General features: G+C 38.7%; 1 protein-coding gene across 4 annotated transcripts; it reads left to right on the top strand.

Annotated features, from left to right (window-relative positions):
- Positions 1–15370: 15370 nt before the first annotated feature.
- LOC133818933 (callose synthase 9-like) lies at positions 15371–21829 on the top strand. Of its 4 annotated transcripts, none has more exons than XM_062252047.1 (8): positions 15371–15936; positions 17508–17605; positions 17736–17895; positions 18228–18324; positions 18592–18702; positions 18804–18926; positions 20837–20952; positions 21616–21829. In XM_062252047.1, the coding sequence occupies exons 3-8, from the start codon at positions 17828–17830 to the stop codon at positions 21782–21784; spliced, it is 684 nt and encodes a 227-aa protein (XP_062108031.1). In that variant the 5' UTR covers positions 15371–15936; positions 17508–17605; positions 17736–17827; the 3' UTR covers positions 21785–21829. The 4 variants fall into 4 exon arrangements, 3 of the variants coding, with proteins under 3 accessions (XP_062108031.1, XP_062108030.1, XP_062108032.1); XM_062252046.1 differs by lacking the exon at positions 15371–15936 and adding an exon at positions 16640–16916; XR_009886166.1 differs by lacking the exon at positions 15371–15936 and adding an exon at positions 16644–16916 and having other exon boundaries at positions 20713–20952; positions 21616–21632.
- The last annotated feature ends 215 nt before the right edge of the window (positions 21830–22044 follow it).

The raw sequence follows: 22044 nt of genomic DNA, 5'->3' as shown, positions 1-22044 counted from the left end.
GTTCCAAAACCCTCAAAACCCAAGGTTCAATCGAATCAAAAACTCAACGATTCACATAGTCTAATTCAAAGCTTAGAAACTCTAAAAACTCAAAACTTTAAACTTTTATTACCTTCGATTGGGTTATTTTTCGTCAAATCCTTCGGTCAAGAAGCTTCTAATCTTTCCTGGGATCGCTAAGCCTCAATCCTCGCTCGATTCTGACTCCTGGAACTCAAGATTTCTTCAAAAAGGCTTCGGATGGCAAAAATGAACTAACGAAGGAGAACAAGAGGTTTTCTAACGTACGTTATATCTAACAAGCTACTTCATGCTTAAGTAACCTCAAATAAAACCTAGTGCTTGGTACCCCAAAAATACCCCCGAGGACATTATAGTCAAAACCTCTGAAATTTCCTCCTAATCTCAAATACTCCCAATTTATCATCAAATAAACATTCTTATTACCCCATAATTGACCCCGTTATGACAAAACCGCTAATCTATTATATATGACCCTCTCATGTCAACTAGCTCGAATATATCTCCATAATGATGGAATCTCATTCATAATTCACAATTTGCACCCAAATACACAATTATGCCCTAAACGAAACAAATTGCCAAAACAGTTCAATTAACAAATGTGGACCCACATGCATGAATATAACATTATATTATGATATAATTCACATAAACATGCACATAATCATTTAATAGAATAATTAAACAAGTATGGCCCTCCCGGCCTACTAATCTTGCCATTAAACCACATCGGAGAATTCGGGGCATTATAGAAATGGAAAACATATAATGGAAAGTACACACCAAAATTATCCTTGTTCAGCAACAATTTGTTGCCTACATCCAGCAGAGCTAGTGTAATGCCCCGAATTCTCCGATGTGGTTTAATGGCGGGATTAGTAGGCCGGGAGGGCCATACTTGTTTAATTATTCCATTAAATGATATTATGCATGTGTATGGGAATTATATTATAATATGATGTTAAATGCATGCATGTGGGTCCACATTTTTAATTACAGGGGTGTGATAGTAATTTGGCCCGTTGAGGGTAAAATTGTATATTTGTATGCATGTCAGTGATATATGTTGAGACCACATTATAATGTGGGTTTGTTCGAGCCATTCAGCATGAGACAATCTTGGAATATTGATTTGCGGCCTAGTCACAACAGGTTTAAGTTCGTGGCTCGGGTTGAGTCTCGGGGTGATTTTAATGACTAGAGCGTTATCGGGTATTATAGGGTAACGAGATGTGAATTATTGGTGTTTGAGATTATCGAGAATAGCGGGAGTTGGAGAGCGTTAATTATGATTAACGAGATAGGTGGAAAATACCAATTTTTCCCTTGGGAGCCTTTAGGAACTATTAATTGACCTAGGGGTATGATGGTCATTTCACCCCTAGGATAGATATAAGCCATTTTTGGCTGAGAAAGAGGTAGAAAACAGAGTAAGTTCAAGAGCCTTCCCGTACCTATCTTCCCTTCAGTTTTCTTTGTGATTTTTGAATCATTCTTGAGGATTCAAGCTTAGGAAGCAAGCCTTGGGAGTTTGGGAGTGTGTTCCTCCATTGAAGAGCATCAAAAGCTGAGCTTTGGGTAAGTTTCTAACCATAGAATTATCTGTTTTGCCCTGTTTTAGCTCTGTATTACAATTGTGATTTCTAGGTTGAGATCTTGGTTTTGATGGGAGTTTTGGCTAGGGTTCTTATGGTTGGGATGTTTAGGGTATGTTGAGATGGTTTTTGGGTTCTTTTGGCATCAAAAATAGGATTTAAAAGCTCTGGAATCAGGTGGGAATCGAAGGAGATGAAGAAGGTCGTTTCAAGGGATTTCTGGTCTGGAGGTAGCGCTATAGCGCCCACCTTAGGGCACTACAGCACTACTCAAGGGGCAAATGGGCGTGTTGGGGGTTCTGAGTATAGCGCTGGGGTGCTAGGGATCAATTCTGTAGCACTAATCTGTTCCTTCAATGTTCCATTTTGGGTGTTGTTAAGGGTTTTTTACTTGGGGTTTCAATCCTTAAGGCCCGGGATCGAATCTACTCACCGTGTGGGCATGTTTCGAGGACCCGAGAGTGGTGCTTAGGTTAAGACCCTATCATTGTGGATTCTTATTAATGGTGGTTATAATTGGTTGTGATTAGGTAACCGCTAAGGAAGCAAAGGTTGATCGTTCTCAGGAGTCGTTCTTATTATTATTTCTAGCTCGAATCAGAGGTAAGAGAACTGCACCCCATATGTGACATGCATGATTATTCTTGAGGCATGTTGATTATGTAAATGTGGACATGGATTGATTATCGAATGCTTAGCAAATCTTGCTCACTTGTGTATGGCACTGACTCATTAGTCAGAATTGGCAAAGGTGTCAGTATCAACTGTGAAGCTGTGACTCATTAGTCAGGTTCGACAGTGGTACTGGGCACTGGTCACACGGTGCTGACTCCTTAGTCAGGACGGTTTTAGCGTGTTCAATGCAAGCCAACAAAGATTAGATCTAATCGACATCTGCATTAGATGACTTAAAGAGCATTAATGGCGGACCGACCTCAAGTTCGATGAATATTATAAGCGCTTGTGTGGCTTACCCATCAGTCACTCAACTGTTAAGTTAGAGACTTACCTATCAGTCTCTCATCTATTTAAGGCTAGTGGCTTACCTAGCAGCCACTCTTCTGTTTAATTAGTGACTTGCTTGTCAGTCACCCAGAATGGTTTACTAGAACCTCAATTGATATTCACTCATTTGTTTAAGAGCTATAAGCTCTGTGTGATTATATTGATAATCATTTGATAATGTTTGTACATAATGCTGTGTTTTCTTGCCGGGCTTTGGCTCATGGGTGCTATGTGGTGCAGGTAAAGGGAAAGAAAAGCTCACCTAGCCTTGAGTGGAGAGCTTAGGTGGTGATGTGTACATATGCGGCCGCTTGACCACCACAACCAAGGAGTTCTCAAAGGAACTAGGGGGTTTACCCTACTTTTGACGCTTAGGTCGGCGGGGTTTGTAATTTTGAAATAGTAATGACCTTTTTGAGTTGTAAATAACTTGTAAATGTTCTTGTGGGCCCATGAACAGTTTTATGCATATAATAAAACATATCATTTCCTTTTTGTTGGTTTTCACCTTAACCTGTTAATGACATTTAGAACACGTTTTTAACCAAAGGACTCGGGTAGCGGGTCAACTTTCCGGTTCATCGTTCACCGTAATGGTTCTGGAGTAACCAGGGCATTACAGCTAGTCCACTGTAAAGATCAAATTACAAGCATAATCACATAGATCTCAACTCTTCTTTGAGCAACTATTTCTTGAGTACAAAACCAGCCAAGCCTTCTCTTGAACCATACACCTTAACTCTCACAAAATACTCCAAGAACTCTCAAAGACTCAGAAGAAACTCTCTCCTCACGTATACGAATCTCTCTCTCTCTCTCTCTCTCTCTCTCTCTCTTTCTCGCTCAGCTTTCCTAAAAAAATGAATACTTCTTCACAAAATGAAATAAAGGACAAACTTATATAACCACTTGACACCTAGACAACTAAATATTGTTACAACTAAATAATAGTTGTTAGGTTTGTTATAAACAAATAAAAAGTTGTGAGAATTACTCCACAAATCCACCTTAATTCTTGCAACTTGAATCTGAATATTGATGAGTGGACATCGTAGCTTAGTACTGTAACGCCCTACTACCTTAGAGCCATTACTAAGTGAGTTTAAAGTGTGCAATTAGCTCGCTAATTGAGGTTTTAGGACAAAAGTGTAATTAAACCATAATCAGAGTCATAAACTTGAGAATAAACCTTTCATTGAAAATGATAAGACATTTAACACTTAGGATCCCAAAAACATTGTTTAGAAATATTTACAATTCAAAATATAACCATAGTCGACTAAACAACAAAATTCAAGTTTAGTACAATCATCTCCCAAAAACACCCCTGGCCGTGGCAGCCAGGAAGACCAGACATGTATGCGCTGCTCGTCACGCTCACCATACTCAAGGTTGATCAACTTTCCCCTTGCCTTTACTTGCACCATAGAGCACCCATAAGCTGAAGCCCAGCAAGAAAACCCTCACAAGAAGATAATATATGCATATCAAACACTTAATATAAAATCAAGCCATCATCAGGCTATACACGTACGGCCATGCCGTCCCAGGCGGCTTACCAGGCCCTGGGTTCGCAATCTATACCATTAAGATATCATAGGTATCCCTTGGGGTCTCGCCCTGGCAACTCGCACTCCGTGTGCTAAACGCTGCTCCTGGCCCCTTGCCATTCACGGCCTTTGTTGTTCCTGGCCATCGTCGTTCCACCATTTATATACACACATAATATAACTAAACAAATATTTAAACACATATAAAGGCAATCAAAGTGCCACGCCCTGCAACACAGTCATATAGGGTCGAGCTCTGCAACACAAGATCTATGGGAACAATAGTTTTCTTATTCCAAGCACTGATGTCCCAAGAACAGTTCCCTAGTCAGAGCCTCGCCGAAAGCCTAGTCACAATGGATTAACAATTTCCCCCCATTAAGTTCTAATCCAGTAAATAGCTTTGGGTCATAATTATAATCTCCGGAACGTTGAATTCTATCAATCCGGGTGATAGAATCCATCCCAAGCCTTAACTATTGAATTCCCGAGCCTAAAATCTCTTAAAAACCCAAAAATGAACTAAGTGTCGCGGCCAATAGCTGAACTCGAGGCCCTGCCTCAAAAAAGCCCACACGCGCCACGACCCTTTCTGAAGGGCGCCGCAGCGCGCCTTCAATTCCAAAGGCCCCAAGTTCTAAGGGGTCGCGGCTCAGCAAGAACAGCGTCGCGGCCCGACCCCTCGAGCCCAGAAAAGCCCACCATTTTCTCTACCAAAATCAAGCCAAATACCCGTGAAATTCATCTAACAACCTTATTTATTTATCCAAGAAGTTCTTCTATGATACCAGCAGCAAAACCTAACAAACTCTAGCTTTAAAACTCATCAAACCCCAAAATTCAATCTCAAACTTTAGAACCTTAAGATAACCAAAAACTCAGCCAAATAATCACAGAATTCAATGGTTAGAATCAGAATTAAAGATTTACCTTAGCCCTGCCTGAATCCACAGATTGATACTGAGTAATTTTCCAAGTTGGAAGCTCAACTCCTAGCTTGATTTGCAAAATTCCCCTTGGTAAGACTTAGAGAAAATAAAGAGAGAGAAGGGAGGATGCTTGGGTCAGTTTAGTGTATTCTGCATGCTTCTTATGTTTTGTTTTATTTAACTTAGTCTCTAAGGTTACCTCAAGGCTCGGGGTACCAAAAACGTCCCCGATGGAAAAATGGTACATTTCCCCAATATTCCCTCCTAGACATTCTAACCTCAAATATATCTCCAAATATTTATTATAATAACCCGATAACCCCATAAAATGACTGACACCCGAAATACCCCTCGACTCTCCCCGAGTCAAATTTTTTACCACGTTGTGACTTTCTTGCTAACCGCTCCCTAGAAGTGTCTCGGATCGTGCAACACAGATATATCGCAGGTATATCAGAATTATCACATTTATGTCCTCAGTGGGTTAAAATTACAATCATGCCCCTAATAACCAGACGGGGCCCACATGCATATTTAATTCACCTAAACATGCATCACTAATCTCATATTCACATAAATTCTCATATTATAACAATAATTCACTTATTTCCCTCCAGACACACTAATCATGGTCCTAAGCCTTATTAGCAAATTTGGGTCGTTACAACTATCCCCTCCTTACAGAAATTTCATCCTCAAAATTACCTGAATAACTTGGGATACCGCTCCCGCATCTCTGATTCTAATTCCCATATCGCCTCCTCGATTTTGTTGTTCCTCCACAACACTTTCACCAGGGTGATGGTCTTGCTCCACAAGACTTTGTCCTTCTGGTCGAGAATCTGTACTGGTTTCTCCTCATAAGACAAATCCTGATCCAGCTCCAAATTTTCATAACTCAGGACATGCGTCGAATCAGACACATACTTCCGGAGCATGGACACGTGAAACACGTCATGAACCCCTTATAAGGCTGGAGGCATTGCCAACCTGTAAGCTACCTCTCCAACCCGCTCCACAATCTCAAAGGGGCCCACAAATCTAGGGCTCAACTTGCCTCGAACACCAAATCATTTCACTCCCCTCAAAGGTGAAACCCTAAGGAACAAATGGTCACCAACCTGAAATTCCACGCTCCTGCGTTTCAGATCTGAATAACTCTTTTGGCGACTCTGGGAGGCGAGCATTCGAGCTCTAATCTTCTCAACTGCCTCATTGGTCCTCTGAACCATTTCAAGACCTAAATAACTCCTCTCACCTATCTCATCCCAATGGATAGGTTATCTGCACTTTCGCCCATAAAGCATCTCATACGGAGCCACTCCGATAGTCGCCTGATAACTGTTGTTGTACGAGAACTCAATCAAAGGAAGATACTTAATCCAAGATCCCCTAAAATCGAGCACACAGGCTCGTAGCATGTCCTCCAATATCTGAATCATCCTCTCAGTCTGACCATCTGTTTGAGGATGATAAGTGGTACTAAACCATAACTATGTGCCCATAGCCTTTTGCATACTCGCCCAGAACTTGGAGGTGAAGGTGGGGTCCTTGTCAGATACTATCAACCTCGGAGCCCCATGCAGTTGAACAATCTCCTTCACATATAGCTCAGCATACTGCTCCACAGTATAAGTCGTCCTGACTGGTAAAAGGTGGGCGGACTTGGTGTACCTATTCACAATCACCCACACAGAATCATGCTATCCCACAGTCTTCGGCAACCCAACCACGAAGTCCATGGCGACATCTTCCCACTTCCACTTCGAAATCCCTAGAGGTTGCAGCAACCCTACTGGTCTCTGATGTTCAGCCTTGACCTGCTGACAAGTTAAGCACTTGGCCACATAATCCACCACATCCCTCTTCATGCCTGACCACCAATACAAAGTTCTCAAATCCAGGTACATCTTTGTCATAGCCGGATGTAAGGAATAGGGAGTGGTATGCAGTTCATCTAAAATCTCTCGCCGAATATCTGAATCCATCGAAACATAGATCTGACCCTTGTAGTTCAGTAACCCTATCTCTGAGATAGAGAAGTCCTTAGCCACTCTGACTAAGACGTTCTCCATGTAACCCCTCAACTGGGAATCATTCCCCTATGCCTCCTTGATCCTCTCAAGGAGCGTAGACTGAAGAGTGATGTTGGCTAACCGACCAACCACCAACTCTATACCCGCTCTAGTCATCTCCTCCGCTAGCTTATCGGATATCTGTCTAGAACTGAGCAGCTGTCCTGGGCCCTTCCGGCTCAATGCATCAACAACTACATTAACCTTCCCAGGATGGTATAGGATATCACAATCGTAATCCTTAACCAACTCCAACCACCATCTCTGGCGCATATTCAGATCCTTCTGAGTAAAAAAGTACTTTAAACTCTTATGGTTGGTGTATATCTCACACTTCTCACCATATAGATAATGTCTCCAAATCTTAAGTGCGAATACCACCGCTGCCAATTCTAGATCATGCGGGGGATATCTATACTCATACTCCTTTAAATGTCTCGATGTGTAGGCTATCACCTTCCTTGCTTGTATCAACACACACCCTAAACCCTGTCTGGAAGCATCACAATAAACCACAAACTTCTCATTGTCCGTCGGCAAACTCAACACTGGTGCAGTGATCAGTTGCTGTTTCAACTCTTTGAAACTATTTTCACATCTGTCTATCCAAACATACTTCATTTTCTTTTTTTTCAACTCTGTCAATGGTGTAGCTATTTTGGAAAACCCCTCAAAGAACCGCCGATAATACCCTACCAATCCCAGCAAACTCCTCACCTCAGGAACACTGCTCGGTCTAGGCCAGTCTCTCACTGCCTCAATCCTATTTGGGTCAACCAGAATCCCCTCCTTACTGACAATATGGCCCAGAAATGTAACTCGTGGTAACCAAAACTCGCACTTGCTGAACTTAGCATATAACTTATGCTCTCTTAACCGTTGCAATAGCAAACGTAGGTGCTGCTCATGCTTTGTCTCTGACTGAGAGTACACCAGAATGTCGTCGATGAACACAATTACGAACTTATCTAAATAATCCTTGAAGACCCTGTTCATCATGTCCATAAAAGCTGCTAGGGCATTGGTTAATCCAAAGGACATAACCAGAAATTCATAGTGTGCATACCTCGTGCGGAAAGCGGTCTTCGGTATGTCCTCCTCTTTGATCCTTAACTGATGGTAACCTGACTGGAGATCTATCTTAGAAAACACTGTCTTTCCCTGCAGCTGGTCAAACAAATCATCAATCCTAGGTAGTGGGTACTTATTCTTAATGGTCAACTTGTTCATCTTCCTGTAGTCAATACACATCCTAAGAGATCTATCATTTATCTTAACAAACAACACTGGAGCACCCCATGGCGAGAAACTCGGTCTGATGAACCCCAAATCTAGTAACTCCTGCAACTGAATCTTCAACTCCTTCAACTCTGCTCGAGCCATTTTGTAAGGTGTCCTAGATACTAGCTCAATAACAAAATCAATCTCCTGCTGCGGCGGCAACCCTGGAAAATCTGCTGGAAATAAATCTAGAAACTTGCATACCAATCTGGTCTCCCCCGGTCCAACCGACACAACCTTAGAGGTATCCACAACACTCGCTAGGAATCCGATGCAACCTCCCTGCATCAGGTCCCTAGCATTCAATGCTAAAATCATAGGTACCCGCGGTCCACTAGCTGTTCCCATAAATACAAAAGGTACCTCCCCTTCTGGTTCAAAAGTCACCATCTTGCGCTTGTAGTCAATTGTCGTCCCATATTTTGATAGCCAATCCATCCCTAGGATCATATCGAAGTCATCCATCGCAAACTCAATCAGATCAGCAAACAATTCCCTACCATCTACCTCTACTGGTAAAGCTCTAATCCACTTCCTAGAGACTACTAGTTCCCCAGTCGGCAACAATGTTTGAAAACCCCTAGCATACGGAACACTAGGTCTACACAGCTGATCTATCACTCTATAAGACACAAACAAATGAGTAGCTCCCAAATCAAACAATGCAATATAAGAAGAACCAGCACTAGAGATCTGACTTGTCACAACCGAGGGGCTAGCTTTTGCCTCTGTTTGAGTCAAAGTAAACACCCTGGCAGAAGCGAGACTATCACCCTGCTTTGGCTCCCCCTTCCTGGCATGTGGGCAGTCCTTCTTCATATGATTGGCACTCCCACAGACAAAGCAGACCCTAATCCTGCACTCACCCTGATGTTGTCATCTGCACCGAGGACACACTGGGAAACTCCTCCAGTTGTCACTTCCGCCCTGACGGCCACTAAAACCACCCCATGACCTTCTATCTGAATTGGGAGGAACAATGGAATTTGGGGCCTTCCTCTTCTGCTCATTGGAGCCACTACCCCGACTGGATCCAATAAAAGGAGGCACTGTCCTCCTGGCATCGCGCCTGACGGCGCTCTCTCTCCAAATTTGGTCCTCGACCCCCTCAGCTGTAAGGGCCTTATCTACAACCTGAGCGTAGGTAGTAGTCTCTGGATCCAAGGTGATCTTCACATCACGTGCAATCATAACATTCAATCTTCGTACGAATCTGTCTCTTCTTGCCGCATCTGTTGGCACTAAATCTGGCACAAACTTCGCCAATCGGTCAAATTTCAAAGCATACTCTGTCACAATCATCCGGTTCTGAGTCAAGTTGATAAACTCATCAACCTTCGCAGCTCGGACTGTAACACTATAATACTTTTCATTGAAAATGTTCCTGAACTCCTCCCAGGTCATAACTGTCACATTCCTCCTCTGAGCTACTACATCCCACCAAATGCGGGCATCCTCTCTGAACATGTAGCTTGCACAAGCTACCCTATCGTTCCCCTCAAACCTCATAAAGTCGAGAATAGAGGAAATCATATTCATCCACTGCTCTGCCCGTAGTGGGCCTGGTCCACCCTCAAAGGTGGGAGGATGTTGCTTTCTGAACCTCTCATACAAAGGTTCCCACTTATTCTCCACAACAGGTTGGACTGGCGCTGGCCATAACCTGCTGAATTGGCAACCCCGTGACCTGTGGAGGGACCTGTTGCCTCAACTGTCGAAGTTCTTCTTCTATACGCTGCAGTCTTGCTTCCAATTTGACAAACATTGCTTGCCAATTCTGTGGGGCAGGTGGAGGGTCCTGACCCTGGTTATCATCCCCGGCCCGACTGCCGCAGAGTCTAGATGATTGCTGAGGCATCTCAACAAATATGTCTGCAATCAATGACACCGCTCATCAGGCATGATAACAACATCCAATACCACCTCCCAATTACATCAGTCGTCCATAAGCAACAATCCACATAACGCACAGATAGCATATAACACACAACAGGCCATGCCCTGACATCATGCATACATTAAATCATTCATCAAGCTCTATAGAGAATAAGCAAGCAAACAGGGCATTTAAGCACGTATTTCAACATAATAGTCAATCATACCAACCAACCCTGAGTCAAGCTTGCCACTGACAGCGAGGGTACAAGTTTGGTCATTCTCCAGAAACCATAAACCTTGGCTCGCTCTGATAGCAAGCTGTAACGCCTTACTGCCTTAGAGCCATTACTATGTGAGTTTAAAGTGTGCAATTAGCTCGATAATCGAGGTTTTAGGACAAAAGTGTAATTAAACCATAATCAGAGTCATAAACTTGAGAATAAACCTTTCATTGAAAATGATAAGACATTTAACACTTGGGATCCCAAAAACATTGTTTAGAAATATTTACAATTCAAAATATAACCATAGTCGACTAAACAACAAAATTCAAGTTTAGTACAATCATCTCCCAAAAAAACCCCTGGCCCTAGCAGCCAGGCAAACCAGACATGTACAAGCCTCTCATCACGCTCACCATACTCAAGGTTGATTGACTTTTCTCTTGCCTTTACCTGCACCATAAAGCACCCGTGAGCCGAAGCCCGACAAGAAAACCTTCACAAGTAGATAATATATGCATATCAAACACTTAATATAAAATCAAGCCATCATCAGGCTATACACGTACGACCATGTCATCCCAGGCACTTTACCAGGCCCTGGGTTTGTGGTCTATACCGTAAGGATATCCCAGGTATCCCTTGGGGTCTCGCCCTGGCAAATTGCACTCCGCATGCTAAACGCTGTTCCTGGCCCCTTGCCTTTCTCAGCCTTCGCCGTTCCCAGCCTTCACCATTCCTGGCCATCGTCGTTCCACCATTTATATACACACGTAATATATCTAAACAGATATTGAAACACATATAAATGCAATCAAAGGGCCACACCCTGCAACACAGTCATATAGGGTCGAGCCCTACAACTCAATCATATAGGGTCGAGCCTTGCAACACAAGCTCTATGGGAACAATAGTTTTCTTACCTGTGTCCTGAGCTTTCCAAGCACCGATGTCTCAAGAACAGTTCCCTAGTCCGAGCCTCGCCGAAACCCTAGTCACAATGCATTAACAATTTCCACCCATCAAGTTCTAATCCATTAATTAGCTTTGGGTCATAATTCTAATCTCCAGAACATTGAATTATATCAATTCGGGTTATTGAATCCATCCCGAGCCTTAACTATTGAATTCCTGAGCCTAACCTTTTAAAAACCCAAAAATACACTAAGCGCCGCGGCCCTAGGGACTCATGATGCAGCGCCCAGCTCAACCCGAGGCCCTGCCTCAAAATAGCCCACACGTGCCGCGACCCTTCATGAAGGGCACCACGGCGCGCCTTCAATTCCAGACGCCCCAAGTTCTAAGGGGTCGTGGCTCAGCAAGAACAGCGTCGCGGCCTGACCACTTGAGCCCAGAAAAACCCACCATTTTCTCTACCAAAATCAAGCCAAATACCCCTGAAATCCATCTAAAAACCTTATTTATTTATCCCAGAAGTTATTCTATGATTCCAGCAGCAAAACCTAACAAACTCTAGCTTTAAAACTCATCAAACCCCAAAATTCAATCTGAAACTTTAGAACCTTAAGATAACCAGAAACTCAGCCAAATAATCATAGAATTCAATGGTTAGAATCACAATTAAAGATTTACCTTAGCCCTACCTGAATCCACAGATTGATAATGAGAAATTTTCCAAGTTAGAAGCTCAAATCCTAGCTTGATTTGAAAAATTCCCCTTGGTAAGACTTAGAGAAAATAAAGAGAGAGAAGGGAGGATGCTTGGGTCGATTTAGTGTATTCTGCATGCTTCTTATGTTTTTTTTTATTTAACTTAGTCTCTAAGGTTACCTCAAGGCTCGGGGTACCAAAAACGTCCCCGGTGGCAAAATGGTAAATTTCCCCAATATTCCCACCTAGACATTCTAACCTCAAATATATCTCCAAATATTTATTTCCATAACCCGATAACCCCATAAAATGACTGACACCCGAAATACCCCTCGACTCGCCCCGAGTCAAATTTTTTACCATGTTGTGACTTTCTAGCTAACCGCTCTTTAGAACTGTCTCATATCGTGGAACACAGATATATCGCAGGTATATCACAATTATCACATTTATGCCCTCAGTAGGTTAAAATTACAATCATGCCTCTAATAACCAGACGGGGCCCACATACATATTTAATTCACCTAAACATGCATCACTAATCACATATTCACATAAATTCTCATATTATAACAATAATTCACTTATTGCCCTCCAGGGACGCTAATCAAGGTCCTAAGCCTTATTAGCAAATTTGGGTCGTTACAAACACCCTCTTCATTTCTCTCAAAGTTGGATCAAGTTTAAGCAATGCCTAAACTTCTCCAACTTCAATACTTTAGTTCCCAAGTCAGCAGAGTTCTCTTCAATGTGAACCTTTTCCAATTTGATCACTTGTTGATCAATCTTTTCTCTAATCCAAAACATTCAGATATCAATGCATTTGGACTTCTCATGATATGAAGGTTTTTTGCACAAATGTATTGAAGACTGGCTATCTGAAAATACAGTAGCTCTTCCCTTCAAAATCTTCAATTCTTGTAACAATCCATGTAGCCAAATCTCTTCCATGAAGGCCTCGGTAGTTTCCATAAATTCTGTCTCTGTAGTGGAGAGTGCAACAACGTGTTGTAGCTGAGATTTCCAACAAATACTATTACCATTAAGCTGGAAAATATAAGAAGTTAAGGAATTTCTATTATCCTTATTAGTTGCATAATCGTTATCAACAAATCCCTCTAGAGTAGCTTGTTTTTGCTGACCTGAAAAAATTAACCCACAATCAATTGTACCTTTAATATATCTTAGCAACCACTTGACTGCTTCCCAATGTTGAATCCCCAGATTTGACATGTATCTACTTAACACACTCATAGCATGAGCTATGTCAGGTCTTGTGCTAATCATGGAAAACATCATACTTCCGACAGCAATAGCATAAGGTATCTTTGCCATCTTTTCCCTTTCTTCTTCTATCTTTGGTGATTGATCAGCTGTCAAATTGAAGTGTCCTGGAAGTGGTAGCTTTACTGGTTTCGCATCCAACATATTGAACTTCTGTAGCACCTTTCTAAAGTATCCCCTTTGTGAGAACACCATCTTCCTCTTCAATCTTTCTCTATGTATCTCAATGCCAAGAATCTTCTTTGCCATTCCGAGATCTTTCATCTCAAACTCACTGTGTAATTTTTGCTTCAGCCAACTCACTTTCTTCTTTTCCTTGCTAATCAAGAGCATATCATCTACATATATTTGTAGATAGATAGCTTCATCTTTCTCTAAGTCCTTATAAAACAAGCATGCATCAAAGTTGGACTTTGTGAACCCAAGTGAGGTAATAAACATATCGAATCTCTTATTCCATTGTTGAGGAGGTTGCTTTAGCCCATAAAGTGACTTCTTAAGTTGACATAGATCTTTTCCTGGTTTCTCCACCTTGAATCGCTTAGGTTGTTCCATAAAAATAGTTTCTTCAAGATTCCCATATAAAAATGCTATCTTTACTTCCATTTGCTCCACCTCAAAATCATGAATGGTAGCTAATGAAAGTAAAATTCTGATTGTTTTAAACTTAGACACAGGTGAGAATAAGTCAGTATAGTCCACTCCTTCCTCTTGAGTGAACCTTTTTGCAACAACTCTTGCTTTGTACCTGGTTGTGTATGCCATGTTTTTCCCACAGGCTGATTAGCAAGCCGAGCTGCGGCCTAATCATAATTATCTCATGGACGTCCCACAAACTGGAGCTTCTGTCATTAGGTCGTACCTCCTTAGCTCGAAGAAACTCAAGGGTTCGCCAAGATTGCCCAAGACTTGACCCCGGATTCTGAAGGCCTATGGTCGAGTTAAGTATCCAGTTCGCAGTACGAACTGAGTATGAAGGCTATGACCCTTTGCAAAGTCAACACACGCAAGGTAAACGTGCATATATCAGACATCACGTGTTTGATATGCCCTTGACTTCTCAGACACGCAGCAGGAATGTGCGTATTCAGACACCCACGACTGGGTTGGGCCATGCGGCCCATTATCTCCTTACCTATCGATTTGACCATACTTATGTGTCAGGTTTAGGAATTAATCATGAATGTCACAGAGTTGATGTGATAGATAAAAGGGTCACGGGATGACCTTCTTACCAACTCCCAGGTGCCTTCTCCTATAAATATGGAGACCCTGGGACTTAATAAGGGTTGGATTCTCTATTGTAAGAAAGGCCCTGTAATCAAATATCCAGTACAAAGCAATAATACTGACTAGTGGAGTAGAAGGATTTTAACCTTTGAACCACTCAAAAAAATGTGTCTTGTGTCACCTCTTTCTTTTTCTAAGATCTTATATCTGTTTCGGTTCACATTTAGCACTAATCCCTTTCTCTTCATTTCTTAATTACCTGTTGACGAAGAACCGCGTCAACAGTTTGGTGCTTTCATTGAGAGCAAGTTCGATTAGTGCTGTTGCAAACATCCAACTATGGTGACAACTCGATCCAGGCACGGTAACGAGACAGAACAACATGATGGGCAGGAGGCTCGTCATACTGCCATCCCTGGTGAACAAGTTCCTGAAGTCCAGCAGCAGCTAGGAAAGCAGCCGGCGGGCCAAGATGATACTGGTAGTTCGGCGCCTCGACCGCCTAATCCGAACCCATGTTATTATACTGCGGTGGAGATGGAGAACGCTCAGCTAAGGAGCCAGTTAGCAACAGCTAGCCAACAAATCAAGGATATGCTGGCCCGACTCACTACACCAAACACCCATTACCATAACACATGATTATAATAGAATTTAAAAAGAGTTATTGTAAGTGAAAAAAATTTCAGGCGGCAACTTAAAATAAGGTACCGCCAAATGATTTAACATTTTTTGACTTAACATTTTTCAACCCGTGTACCCATTTCCCCTATACCCATTTCCTCAATCATTCTTCGGTCTTCCCCTTCCTGGTCTCTCGGTCCCTTAATCTTCAATCGTTCATCGTCTTTCCGTTCCTGGTCCGTTCCTGGTCTATCTCTTTCGGTTTCCCGTAGACCTATCCCTCTCGGTCGGGAAATGAGAAAATAAGCAGAAATTTTTAATATTTCACTAACTCTCTATTCCCCAATTTCTATTTCTATCATTTACCACACAAAGACAACCCTAATCATTCTCTCTTCTGTCTTTTCCCCATGGATGGCTTGTTCTATCCTCTGTATCGTTTCCCACTGATGGTACACAGATAGTCATAGCCATTCTTCTTTTCTTTCACTAATTTTTTTTTGCTCCAGTGCCTCCTCTTAGCCATGGCTAGGACTACCATAAGGTTTATTTCTTCATAATGGAGAGGGGTTAGTCCTCTTCAAAATCTCTGTTCCAGAAGTTTCTTCATCGCCAGCAAAGATTTTAAGGTCACTATATCATCTTCATCTTCTCTAATTTTTATTATTATTATTATTATTATTATTATTATTATTATTATTATTATTATTATTATTATTTGTGGCTTCCAAATGGCAATTTCCACGATTATCCTTGAGGTTCGTAAATCTGGGATTGCAAACCAGAAATTGGACATTAATAGCCTTCTGTTTAATATATAAAAAAATCATTTTGGGTCCTTTGAAGGACTAAATGGGATTAGAATTTTTTTGTGCCTATCGCTACCAGGTATCCATTTGTTCCTGTACTTTCTTTTAAATCTATTATGTATATATATATATAAGCAACAATTAATAATTAGCAAGTGTTCTATGTATATGTCTATCTTTATGATGGAATATCTTAAGTGCTTAGATTGATAGTGTTAAATAGCTTTACGTTATTCTGCTGGTAATTATATGGGGTCTAGAGCCTAGACCACTTGCATCCATAAAAAAAATTATTAAAAAAATTGCTGGGTCAATATATCAATGATGAAATTTTGTTTTTAATGTAAAAATTATTTCTATTTCTAGGGTGGTGATTTATGGCTTGTTTGGATATTCAGATGGATGTAAAGAATCAATATTATGCAACTATATGGGTGCTCAAGATATGCATTTTCGAGAAAATGAGATTTGTTTTCTAAATATCTAATTTCTCTCTTAGAGAATTATTTTGCTATAAGACCTAATTGTTTTGGGCATATAAAATAATATCAATAATGCTCTTTTCCCCTAGTATATAAATGTATATATGTATAAATATATATTTATATATAAAAGAAAGTTTAATTGAGTTCAACTATATCAATGAGAATTTTGTTGCTGTCGATGGGAATGTTTGAAAAAATGTGGCTTGCAAATGATGGCAATTATGGAGAGTTTAGAAGGTTTACAACTTGGAAACAAAGGGACCAAATTGTTGACTTTTAATTGCCATATGAGATTTTTGGGGCTATGCAACAAAAGTGAGTACTATTCTGTTATGCCTTCATTCAATTTCTAGATGCGTAAATACAAACTTAATCCAATATGTTGAAGAAGTAATTTCTTTGGGCTCTTACTATAAAATTTGACTGTGAGATTGGATTTTTAGCTGACTATTGCTCATTTTAGATTGAAACTTTTTGAAATTAAAGATTAAGTTTTATGTAACAATGCTCATGGATTAAGAAAATAAAAAAAACTGCACTCCATATGTTTGGTAAAATGCCTTAGAAACATAATATAGTGTATAGATGTTTTATATAGACAATTCCATAGAGAATATAATATAGCTATGTTTGATCATAGATAAATCAATATAGTCATAGCTTAACATTTCCATGGTAATATTAATGTTACACTTTAATTCAAAAGTTCAAACTTTTTTTCATTCTTTCTATTATGTATACTTTATATAGTTTTCTTCATGGCTGTACAATTTGGAACTCATTTATATACTGTCATAGTTTTCTATCATATTGAGTTGTTAAGAAACTGAACTGAGTACTTATTAAGCTCAATTTTGTCAGTTTACAGCATTGTGAATATCTTGGATTTTTTTTGTATACCTACAGTGTGTGAACATGCTTATTCTTTGGCTCAAAATATGGATCCTGACAGTGAAGGAAGAGGAGTTCTACAATTTAAAACTGGATTGATGTCTTTCATTAAGGTGTGTGCTTAGTTTGAAATGGATAAACTTGACTTCCAGATTTTTAGTCTGTTTTTTTTGCATTTTATACACTTCGACAATAATATTATATTTGCCATATATTTACTTTTTCTTGTTTCCAAAATTTTAGCAAAAACTTGCAAAAAAAGGATGGAGGAGTTATAGATAGAAGCCAAGACATTTCTCTTTTGCAAGATTTCTACAAACTCTATCGAGAGCGGAATGATGTGGAAACGAGAAGAAGAGTTGAATTTAAGGGAGACTGGGGCTTTCAGTGGAGACTTGGGCGAGTAAGTATTTCCCCCATTTGAACTCAAATAGATGGCACTTTTATTTATTTGCTTTTGTTCTGTTTATGCTAATACTGTAGTTTTATTTTCTAATCTACCTATAAGGAGAAAAACATAATTATGTGAATGTGACTTTCAATTTTCTCCTTTTGTTTATTTTTGTCCCTTGGTTTATTATTAATTTGAAAACCTTCCTTTAACTATTAGGAAAAGTTTGATTTGTATATTCCTCTGTTTTTTTGGCCAGCCCTTTATCTTTGGTGTTAAAAGTATTTTCTCAGTTTTTCTTTCATGGCCATCATATTGATCTATTTATTGATTACTTTTTCCAGGTTGGAGAGAAAGACAGTTAAGAGGAAAAGAGTTTTTGCTACTTTAAAAGTTCTAGGCACAGTCCTTCAGCAGCTGACTGAGGAAATTCCTGATGAGGTTGGTTGTTTGACTTTGTGATCAGTCATAATGATTTACTATCACTATTTTTTAACATCCAAAATCTTGTGAAGCATTTATGTTGAGTCCCTAAAAAAAATTCATGTGAAGAATTAGTGACTAAATATTTGGAAAAAAATTGCATGATATGTATCTACAAAGGAGGGATATGTTTCTGCTTGAGCTTCTTCATTGAAAGTTGAAACTAACATAAATGGGACACATTCTATTTAATCTTGCATCTCTCAATTGGTTTGTTTTATGCAGCTGAGACGTGTGATGGAAACTGATGCAGCTATGACGGACGACTTAATTGCTTATAATATTATTCCACTTGATGCTCCTAGCCCAACAAATCGTATTGGGTTTTTCCTCGAGGTAATTAGTTTAACAGTTTATGTTTCAAGTCCAAAATTTTGTTGTTTGTACCACCTTTTGGAATAAAAAATTTATGAATAGAACAAGAAATTTATGAACAGGTTCAAGCAGCAATCTCAGTGTTAAAGTATAGGGGACTGCCAAAATTGCCCGAGGATTTTCCCATCCCTTCTACAAGAAAAGCTGATGTTCTTGATTTTCTGAACTACATTTTTGAATTTCAGGTTTGTACGTCTAGATCAAGTGGTATATTGGATTTGGATTTAGTGTATTTTCTTTTATTTGTGCTATAAGTTGCATGTGGTTGCTATGAGTTTCAGGTAGGTAGTTCAGACATTGTTATATTTTTTCCTCTGAAAAATTTATTGTTTAGTTGTTCTTGCTTTATTTATATGGCGAGGAAATGTCTTAATCCTTCTATATGTTTTTCACATTGATGAACATTGATATATGCAATCATACACATTCTGATATATATGCTTAAACATTCTGATTGTGTTATTTTTCTTCATAAGAACCTCATCATTTGTTAAAAATATTGTACTTTAGGGGAAATGAGTTGATTCTTATTTCTCTTTTGAAACAAAAATTGCTTGTATTAATATGATCAATGAATGCAAGGGGTGCGGAATAGTCCATCATTATCACAGAGTTTATTCTTGTTTTGCCTTTGTTTCTTCAAATGATTGTCCATTTTAAGATTCTCATGAAGTGAGTAGGTGGGAAAAATTGCTTGGCTCATAAATTTTGGATTATGGTATTTGTCTTTATATCATAATACAGGACTAAATGTTTTGTTGTTTACGAACTCTAAAATCAAACTCATTATTGTGAGAGACAAATGCTTCTGAATCCTAATGTTTGAAGTTTGTTGTGCAGAAAGACAATGTTTCTAATCAGCGCAAACATATTGTTCACCTTCTTGCCAATGATAATACAGTTTGTTGTAGTACTTGCTTTTACTCGTTTTCTTTCTCTTCCCCATTTTTTTGGGATGTTCTTGCTTCCCGTAATAAAATTTGATCTTTCATCTTTTATATTCTTCTGATAATTGTTAGCACTTAAATTTTTATATGCTCATAGTATAGTATACATCAAAGGAAAGGCTTTACACAAATTTAGGCCCTGACTTGCATTTTCTGTTGCTAGTTTGCATACTGAGCTAATTAGTAGGAGACACAATCTTAAGTAGAGCTACCTTAGTTTCTTTTATTTTTGTTAGTCTATGCAATATGATCTAGTGTGGCACCACAATTTTTACTATAAGGGAAAGAAAATCAATATAATATGTGATGTGGGAGAGTTGAATTGATAACTTTGTCTATGTTGTTTTTTGTTGAAGTAGTTTTTATGGATGCTAATAGTTCTGTTAATACGTTATTCAGTTTTGGCCTCTTCTCTTTATGATAAGCCTATTTAGTTTTTCCCCTTTTCTTACTATTTGTATTACTGTTATGAAAATCTCTACAAATTAAACAAGGTATTTCATAACAGTACACAACTTTTTAGAAAAGTTTCTCTTTACACCGTCTATAATTTTTATGTAACGATTTTTTTTGTTTAACACCTTATTGTTTCTTTGATATTTCTTTGTTGTAAAATTTAAAATTTGATGGATTAATCTCTTCAAACAAAAATAATTATATATATATATATAAATTATGATGAGTTAGAATTAGATTCTCTAAGTTGGAATTAAGTGTTTTATGTATATAATAGATTAAGAAAATGAATATTAAATTTTTTTATTAAGCATTAAGTACCTTTAGTATATAATATATATATATAAAATTGATGTTTATAAATATATATTTATTGTTGTGAATCTAAAAAGGATGGTATCGCCTCTGTTTTGAACAAATTGTGATATTTGGATGCTTTATTTCTCTTGTTTGTGACTGTTTTTCTACAGGGGTTCTATTTATATTGAGTATTTTTTGGTCTTCTTTTTAGTCAATATTATATGGGTTAGTTTTAATTTGTTGGTTGTTTCATTGCATTGACTATCAGATGAAGTCCATGGCTGGGACCCAAGCTTAGCCTTGGCCCCAGAAGTTGAAGAAGAAAGCTTAGAACTTTTTGTTCATTTCATGCAGCCTGTTCTTACCACTAATTATCTGTTGGCCGTCCCCAGCATTCTTGCTTTACAGATGACGTTATAGTCACTGGGGTCTTAACTGCAAGGTGGTCGCTTGACTTAAAAGATGTTCGCTGCGACCTTGATCCTGTGTTGATTGCTAATCATGTGAGGTAAATGTAACAGATCTGTTTGAAAGAAGAAACATTTTTCATTGTTGAGATGGTTGTTGTTCCATTGGAGTCATACATGGTACTAAAGAGAGGTAGTTCTTTTAATTTCATAAACTCTGCTTAGCCTTGGTGAACCTTGATCCCATCTTTCTTATGATGCATGGGATTTCACTTATGCAGCTAGTTGATGTTTTGAAGGGATAGAAAATGATTTGGTGGTAACTCTTTTAAGGGATGCTAAAGTAGTATCAGATAGATTGAAATAACTACCGATACTGAAAAGAGGCTCAAAACTTGTTACAAACTTACAAATATATTTCTATATTAAAATAATGCGAATAGGTTTTTGGAACAAACCATAAAGTAGATAACAGTTTTGTATTTCAACTTATCTAAGTATCAAAATTGGTTGTGAAGCTTTGGTTACTATATGCACTTGACATACTTTTTATACAGATATTTAGGAGAACAAATGAGCTGAAATCGGATATTACTATTGTCTTATAATTTATTGTTTGGTTTCTTTGTTTGCTTTGGTGTAGTTGTGAATCTATTATTTTGTATGTGGTGTCCTTTCTTGGATATAATTTCCATAGCATTTTTCTAGAAGTAATTTGTGATGCTAGATAATAACAATAAAATATTTCTTTGTTTATTTTGCAGATATGACAAGCGTTGCAGATATGACAAGCGAAGTATAAAAGGATACTTAAGACTCCTTGAAAGTAGTAACTTTGTTTATTTCTTTGTGTTGAAAGTAGTAACTTTTAGACTCCTTGAATACTTAAAGAATATTTTGCTATTGATGATAGTGTTGAATGTTTTAAACTAAATTGTGGATTGTTGATTCAATGTAGAATGTTCTTACTTTTTGTTATTTGAAAATCAAGTTCATTTGCTGATGCTAGTATATATTAGAAAGCTAATTTTAATTATATAAAAAAAATTAAAATATAATAGAATAAATTAGTGTAATATAAATAAAATATATAATGAGAATTTAAATATATCTAAATATAACAATAATACAAAAATTGAGTTATAATATATATTACAATAACACTTTTTATGCAAAGAATTATGTTATGCAAA

The sequence above is a fragment of the Humulus lupulus genome, chromosome 2, assembly GCF_963169125.1.
Source record: "Humulus lupulus chromosome 2, drHumLupu1.1, whole genome shotgun sequence".
NCBI classification, from domain to species: Eukaryota; Viridiplantae; Streptophyta; class Magnoliopsida; order Rosales; family Cannabaceae; genus Humulus; species Humulus lupulus.
The sequence above is the reverse complement of the archived record's forward strand: the minus strand, read 5'-3'. Positions and strand labels throughout refer to the sequence as shown.

Excerpts from the sequence above, each read along its gene's own strand:
- LOC133818933 (XM_062252047.1), top strand. The coding sequence starts at position 17,828 with ATGATGTGGAAACGAGAAGAAGAGTTGAATTTAAGGGAGACTGGGGCT. Across the intron at positions 18,325-18,591 it reads CTGAGGAAATTCCTGATGAG|CTGAGACGTGTGATGGAAAC; the intron begins GTTGGTTGTTTG and ends TGTTTTATGCAG. Across the intron at positions 20,953-21,615 it reads TTGATTGCTAATCATGTGAG|ATATGACAAGCGTTGCAGAT; the intron begins GTAAATGTAACA and ends TTTATTTTGCAG.